This window comes from Gouania willdenowi, chromosome 12 (assembly GCF_900634775.1).
Source record: "Gouania willdenowi chromosome 12, fGouWil2.1, whole genome shotgun sequence".
NCBI lineage: Eukaryota > Metazoa > Chordata > Actinopteri > Blenniiformes > Gobiesocidae > Gouania > Gouania willdenowi.
In genome coordinates, this window is record NC_041055.1 from 15,200,213 (window position 1) to 15,208,565 (window position 8,353).

Sequence of the window (8,353 nt, forward strand, 5' to 3'; positions counted from 1 at the left end):
TTCTGGAACAACCAATGAGGTGAGGTGAGATTAGTTGAAAATTGACTTTATTATGTTTCATATTTGTGTAATTTGTCTATATAATTTTTTTTAAATTTTAATGTCAAATTATATTTGACAAGTATTTGGACAAAGACTTAGCTAGATAAAGCAAATAAAGAAAGGACTAAAACAAACAAGTGTTTAACCTACTCAAAGAAAGGCCTGACACAGCTCAAGTTCTTTTTCCTTGTCAAGCAGAGGCTGCACCCACTGCTCAGGTGAGAAGGAAGCACTTTGTGCGTGCTCAATTAAAAATGTTAAAATTAGTTCAGTTTGAATGTATTTTAATGAACATCTTAAGCGACAACACAGTATTATTATTTTTTTGCATCTGTTATTTTCAAAAATCTCAACTGCCATAGGCATCTATAGGGCAGTGACGTGCCGTCAGGGTAGGCAAGGTAGGCAGTGCCTACCCAAGGGTGAATTGATATTTTGATTATTTGTTTTATTTATTTATTTATTTATTTATTTATTTATTTATTTATTTTTAATTATAATATAATTGTAAATTATATATTTTTCCATTTCCAATAGCCTACAGTACCTATAAGTTTGAAAGTGTCCGCATTTTGTGCGTTTCATAGCCCAAATTACTAAATAGCGCTACTTCCTGGAAAAGCTGCACAGTCTTTTTTTTTTTTTTCACTCCGCTGTAAGGCAGAGGGAGGCCACTGCCTCCGTTCCCATTACGTGTTTTTACGTGTTTTTACGTGTTTGCGCATGCGCAGTCAGGTCCCCAAGATGACAACCATTTACGTGCAAAGGCAGTGTAGAGCACTATGCTAAATGCTGTACGTAAGTTCACAGTACTTTAGTGAATTGATATCACATGACCGCTGCTGCTAAGTTCTCTAGCGAGTGGGCGGGATAACACTACAGCCATGATGACAGAGCTAAAGACAATAGAGAAACTTTGTTTTGAGGAAAAACGACAGTTTTTAAAAGATGGGAGACCAACACCTGAGCTTCCAGACCTTCAGCAAAAGTAAGGTCAGAACATGTTTCATTGTTTTCACAGTGAATGGAACAAAAGGAAGGATTGACTTTGTGGATGCTCATCACTGAGGCTGTTGTGAGTTGTTTTTGTCATTTTCTCCGTGTTTCTGTTTCCAACACAAACAACGACTGCGCTGCCGTGTCATGAGATATATGTTGTTGGGAGAGTATGGAGGCTATATTAAATAATTATTTATGTTTCTTTAATAGTGTTTATGATGTTGATTTTGTTAGATGGCTAAATACTTGTTCATGTGGATCTTGTTGGGTTTTTTCTTTCTTAATATGAATTATTTATTTGGTTAAGCGCATTGAGATGACTTTGTTGGAAATTGCTTTATACAAATAAAATTGATTTGAATTGAATTAACACTTGACAGCAGAAACATATGAAATTGTCATTGGTGGTCTCGATTTGCATTGTGCCTACCCAACCCTAGTGGTTACGGCACGTCACTGCTATAGGGACAGTATTGATGATTTATAAAACCTGAAGTTCACTAACAGGCTGTAAGACGTGATCAACTCAGGACTAAAACAAATGGTCCAAGTATCCGGTTTACATTGTGCACAGGAATTTATACTATGGATAAAAGGTCAACTTGAAGTTAGTGTCATTGCATGTTTTTGTATGTAATGTATTTAAAGATTGTATAAAGCTGTTTTGCACTGACGTCAGCTGCACAAACAGTGGTTATAAAAGTGTTATTTCTAAGATAATCATGGCTGCTGTGGCCTGTCGGTACCATAATGTAGACAGAAATGTTAAGTGTTTTGAAATGATTTTCCCATTTGTTAGGCAATTCTTCATCATGTTGTGTGGCCAGGAGGGAGCAGCGATTGTGATGAGGACTGCCCCCCAGGTACTAGACAGGAGTGTTGGCTTTCTTCTGCAATTAATAGAGACTTCAGTATTTGATATAAGCTGGTAAGATCCTTAAAATGTACAGCCTCTCCCTCTGTCCTTGGAGAACTCACCAAGTTTTGGCTTGGGTGGGAATTCTCCTCAGGCAAAATTAGAGTCAGTGTGGTGAGAGGGCCTTACTTTAAATCCCAAACCTGTTTTGGGACTGTCCATGTGCCTTGTCATTTTATGACTTTCAGTAATTTTTTCAGAAAAAATGGAGAGATGTATTGTGAGATACTCGACTGGTTTTAGTCTGGTACAATATATTACATACATATATAAATGGAACAGCTGCCAAGCCTGACGCTTTGAGAGTGACAGTCACGTAATTTGACGTATTCTCACGCCACACTTGACATTTCACACGCTTATTTCCCCAATTAATACTCTATTACTCTTACGTTGCTTCTGATTTTTTTTTTAATAATTGTGTGATGCCTGCCGTGGTTGGTTAGATTTAGGCACAAGGAGACATGGATTGGTCTGGGATTGGTTATCTCGGTCAGTCAATCGGAGTTACTTGAGCTACGGCAAGGCACGAGGACCAAAGTTTTTTCATAAAAAAATGGAGGATTGAATGGGGAAATATAAGCGTGAGAAATGTCAAGTGTGGCGTGTGGTGTGAAAATGCATCAAATTTGCTGACTGTCACTCTCAAAGCGTGAGGAATGGCAGCTCTGCTATAGAAATCTGCTAAGGAATCAATACAACATACTACTCTATCTGGTTTTACTTCCTCTACCCATTGTAGACCTATAATAATAGCCATCATTTCTGCCGTATAAACTGACAACTGATCAGATTTCCCAATTTTTATATTTATTTTATTTATTCAGTTCATTTCCGACATGGTTGCAATCACAGAAATTCACTTTGACCTTTTTTTTTGCATGCCGGAAAGGGCGAAGGAAAAAAGCATTTTGCTTATCTTGATCCGTCCCCTTATTTGAACACAGATAATTTTACATCAAACCTCATTTCTTCCCTGGTCAAACATTCTTATCTTCTTCATACCATAATTTCATCATTTCATTTATGTTTTTTTTTTTTTTTTTTTTTTCCATTTTTATGTGATGAGTTCTCATCTGCAGTCATTGTTCCTGTTGTTACTTCTCCTCACTGTCCTTTTTCTCCGTATCTCCTCGAGCTTTCTTTTCCAGTCGTTGTTTACGTTCCTCCAACTCTCCAAACGAAAAGTTCTTCTCAATGACCAGTTGATGAGTTCCATGTCGTCGCTGTGTTGTTGAAGAGTTGATTTGGGACTTGTATGCGTGTAGGAATATCCTCCGTGTTTTCTCCTTAAACCTTGTCAGATTTTCGGATTGTTGTGTCTCTGCGTCAAGGATATTCCAGAGGTTCATGGCTCTATACACTGTACTATGTTTCCCAACGTTCGATTTGACCCTGTCTAGTCGAAACACATTATTATGTCTGAAGTCGTAAGAATTTTGATTGTATGTGAAACGTTTTTGTATTTGATGTGGTAGTATTTTAAATGAAGCCCTAAATGTGTGTATTTGTGTGTTGTAGTGTATTATTTCTTGCAGTTTTAGGTATTTTGCCTTCTCAAATAATTCGTTTGTGTGTGCGTTGTGTGGTGCTTTATGTAAAATTCTTATAGCCTTTTTTTATAGTTTAAATAATGGTTCAAGATGCGTTTTGTAGTTATTTCCCCATATTTTGGAGCAGTAATTTAAATGTGATGCTATGAGTGAAGAATAGATTGTTTTTAGTGATTTGGTATGTAGGATTTGTTGAAGCTTCCATAGCTTCCATCATCACTCAGGACCTCAAGTGGGAGCTGAACATCAGCTCCCTTATCAAAAAAGCTCAGCAAAGGATGTACTTCCTGCGGCAGCTGAAGAAGTTCAGTCTGCCAACAAAGATGATGGTGAACTTCTACAGCTCCATCATCCAGTCCATCCTCTGCTCCTCCATTACCATCTGGTACGCTGCAGCTACGGCCAAGGACAAGGCCAGACTGCAGCGTATCATCCACTCTGCAGAGAAGGTCATCGGCTGCAATCTGCCCTCCCTCCAGGACCTGTACGCCTCCAGGATTTTGAGGCGTGCAGGAAAGATTGTGGCCGACCCCTCCCACCCCGGTCATAAACTGTTTCAATCTCTCCCTTCTGGAAGGAGGTTTCGGTCCATCAGGACCGGAACCTCCAGACACAAAAACAGCTTCTTTCCCTCTGCCACCATCCACATGAACACACCCTAACCCACTGAACCCCCCCCCCACCCGACTACCACCTCTATGATGACATTATCTGCTGCACTGTAAATGTATATATATATTTATATTTATCCTATTTATCCTTTATTCTCTATCTATCATTTATTTATCCCTCATCCTTTATATTTATCATTATTATTATTATTGTTGCTGGGTTGTTCTTTGTTTTTTTTTGTTTGTTTTTTTTTTTTGTTTTGTCCAAAAACTACCAAGACAAATTCCTTGTACTGTCCTTAAAACTGTGCATGGCCATTAAAACATTTATGATTCTGATTCTGATTCTGAGGATGTAACTGCTTTTGGCTACTTTGTTTTTAACTATTTGTATATGTTTTTTCCAGGTCAGCTTGTCGTCCATCCACACCCCTAGTACCCTATATTCTTTTACTTGTTCTATTATTTCCATGTTTAGTTTCAGTCTTATTTCTCCCATAATTTTTTTTCTTTCCGAAATTGATGAATTTTGTTTGCTGACGTTTAGGGCAAGTTTATTTACATCTAACCATGTCTGGATTTTTGATAATTCTTTTTTTGTTGACTCTATTAAGGTTTTAATGTCTTTACCTGAGCATAGGATGGTTGTGTCTTCTGTAAACAACGTTAGTTTGAGGCTATTTGAGACTTTGAAAATGTTGTATGTATAAAATGAACAGTTTTGGCCCTAAAATTGAACCCTGTGGCACACCATTTACTGATGATATACATATACCTATCCTATCCTCTTCATCTTTGGCTCCATCTGTTTAAATATCTATACAATTGTAATATTTCCTTTTTATATACTGACCTACCAAATATACCTTTCCCCTTTCTCTTTTTAGTTAAATTAAATTAAAATGTCAACGTATGTAAACATCCAAATGGTATATTACTAATAGGAGAAGGAGAGTTAATAAGAACGTTTTCAATCTTATATTCTTTTACTTTTTCTTATATTTCCCAACCAAATTCATTGCCTTTAAAATAATAATATTCCCAACAATCTTCTATTACACTTTTGGCAAGATTAACACTATCACTTCCATGGAACAAACTCCTATATGTTAGCATGCGTTTATCACTTCTAAGGTTCTCCCTAAAAAATAATAATAATAATAATAAATAACAATTATTATTAATAATAATAATAATAATAATAATAATAATAATAATAATAATAATAATTATTATTATTATTATTATTATTATTATCATCAATAATAATCATCATAATTATTAGTTTATTATTGATTAATCCTTTTTTTCAATAACTGTGGTTTTATTATATATAAAACGATTAACATGAGTCAACTTTGATTTTAATCAACACAAAATTGCAAAGACTTTTTTTTCTTCAACTTTTTACTTTAGAAAAGCCACGTCTGGGATCTTTCCCTCCGTCTTTAACTGAGTGAAGATCTGTGCTGCTCTGTTGGAGTCCCACTAGTTGTCCTGCAGACACATCAGGGAGAAGGCGGTGAGCATCTCCTGCTGGGGGGTAGTGAGGGTGGGCACTGGGCTGGAGGAAGGGGTCGGGGCAGGCGCCACAAAAGTGCTGCGGATCTGCTCTGTTGTAGCCATTCTATTGAAGAGTTGGTCATTGACGATGCACAAACCACAGTTCCTTGCTGGAACTGTGATGAAATCAGAGCCAAAGCAGCTGCCCTTGCAAGACGGGATAGTGATGGGGGTTTCTACATCAAAGCCAATGGGTGGGGGGAGGCCATTTCCATTCAACTTCAGAAGCCGGGGAAACCTCTGGCGCACAGCACTGATGAATGAAGACTGGTCCTTGAAAAGGGCACAAAAAGGGTTTCTGACCAGCCACAGCTCTTCCAGTTCCACCCACTTCAACTCGTCCAGCTCATGTTCGCTTTTCAGTTTGTTGTGTGAAAGGTTCAGGGTCTTCAGATGAGGCACTTTGGTTACAAGCTTGCTGAGTTCATCCAGTCTTTGGATGCGGTTGTAATTGAGGTTCAAGCATGTCAACTCAGGAACGTTTTCTTCTATGATCTTTATGATGGCCTCCATGCTTGTTTTTCTGTTTAAAATTACTTTGATTTTTTGGGACACCAAGTCTGGGTCTGTATAAATGTTATTTCGATCCAAAGCTTGGTGAGAGCCATCAAAACGTTTCGCCATACATTGCTTTAGATGCTCCAATTGTTCAGGCTTCAGAACAGAGCGCCTTTTTCTGCCACCACCTCCACCTTTGCCTCGCCGCCGACCTCTGTCGATACGGCCGTCTCCTCTCCAAAATACTCTTCCATAAGGATTGTATCTGTGCTGAGAACTGCTGTCCTGAAAGCTGTCGGTCATGGTCACATCTCCATCAATGTCGTACAGGCTGGACCGCGGTCCAGGTCCTCCAAATCTAGCGAGGTGGTTCCTCCACTGCCGGTCTCTGCGTGACGACAGTCCTTTGTGGAAGCATCGGCCTCTGCGGTTTGAAAAATGCTGGGGTGCAGTTCTGTCATCATGTTCGTTGTAGTGGTGTACACTGTCCGCCATGTTCCTTAGGTCGTGTTGTCTTTCAAAGACAACTCGGCTCTGTCGGTCAATCCGTGAAAGAGGGACTTCTTTTTTTATCCGTACACAAGGTAAAAAACCCAACAAAAAGACCAGTAAACTCTGCCTCAATGTATCTGAGAGAAAAACACACACAGATGGCTGAGACACGACTATATGCAACTGCTAGTTTAGTACAGAGCAACTCCTGCTTTTAAGATGAAAAAAGATGAAAGCCTGAAAAAAGATGAAAGCCTTTGTCTTACAATTTCAAATAAGTAAAAACTATCATCAACAAACGTGAACAGTTGCCGTGGCTGCAAGATGAAAGGAAAAAAGTACCAAACACAATAACTTTAGTGTAGCTTCTTTTAGTCAGGGGTGGAAAGAGTACAAAAAAAATCTTCTCAAGTAAAAGTATTGTTACTTTGATTACATTTTACTTAAAGTAGAGGTAAAATTACTGGTGTAAAAATCTACTCGAGTAAAAGTAAAAAGTAGCTCACTTAAAATGTACTCAGAGTAAACGTTACTCAATTTTGTTTTGGGGGGGGGCGACTCTACGCTCCCATTCAATAAAAAAATAAAAAGACGTGTATAAAGCTCAAACTAAGTTCTTTTTTTAATTAATATTAAAGAACACAATTTCAAAAGAACGTCCATGAGAACAAGACATGGTATGGCTAAACTGGATAAATTAAATTAAAAAAATGTCAACGATGTCAATTGGATGAGATAAGTGCTTGTGTCAATACATCCAATAAATCAACTCTGACAGCAAGAAATGCGTACAGTAAGTTATATATACAGTATATATAAGTCCATAAAACATTCTAGGTGGAATGAGCCGAAGGAGGAAAAAATGATACTGACGCGCATGCGCCTACAAATACAATTTTATATTAATAATAATAATTGTAATTAAAATCACATGATCATTGCACAAAACTGCTGATCAATTGGCTACAACACCTGTAGATGTTAAAAAAAGAATTGCGCACACAATGCGTAAAGACGCACAGTGGCTTATCTGGCACTGCTGGAGTACGAGGCGCATGGGAGACTAGAGTCGGTGCAAGGCAGTATTAAATTGGGGGCATTACACCCCCGACCCCCCACCCACCAAAGTCTGCGCACTTCTGAGTGGGTGGGTCCACAACCTCCTCAGCAGTAATGGCTATAATGTAAGCAAACTTGCAAAACATCTTAACGACTACATTAGCCTGACAGTCAAGGATACATGAGGTTTGTTTGTCACATCCATACAGTATATACTACAAAGCTGCCAAGCATCACGCTTTGAGTGTGACAGTCATTGTGTGACCCTTTCTCACACCACACGCCACACTTGACATTTCTCACGCTTATATTTCCTCTATTTTTATTATTCTAATTGACTGAAAGAGATAACCAATCCCAGTCGTCTTGTCATAGCGGCTGCCTCTACTGTCCCCCTGGCTTCTTACTGCACAGTCTACGCTTATTGCATGCTACTGACTTGAAAACAAACCAATTTGGCAACCAAACAACACATCTGCTGAATAATTAGTGTTTGCCTGTCACTGGTGACGTACGAGGATATGATAGGCTGTTTCCACATGCTGGTTCCACCCGTGTGTTAGCTGATTGGATGTTCGTGTGTTTCTGTCGGCTGAACACAGACATGAATACGTACTAAA

At 38.5% G+C, this 8,353-nt stretch overlaps 1 protein-coding gene across 1 annotated transcript; it reads right to left on the reverse strand.

The window, feature by feature from the left end:
- Positions 1 to 5,609: 5,609 nt before the first annotated feature.
- Positions 5,610 to 6,844, reverse strand: LOC114473705 (nuclear RNA export factor 1-like). Its single transcript, XM_028463474.1, has one exon. It carries the CDS (start codon positions 6,675 to 6,677, stop codon positions 5,610 to 5,612), a length of 1,068 nt encoding a protein of 355 aa, XP_028319275.1. The 5' UTR covers positions 6,678 to 6,844.
- Positions 6,845 to 8,353: the final 1,509 nt, after the last annotated feature.

Excerpts from the sequence above, each read along its gene's own strand:
- LOC114473705 (XM_028463474.1), bottom strand. The coding sequence starts at position 6,677 with ATGGCGGACAGTGTACACCACTACAACGAACATGATGACAGAACTGCA.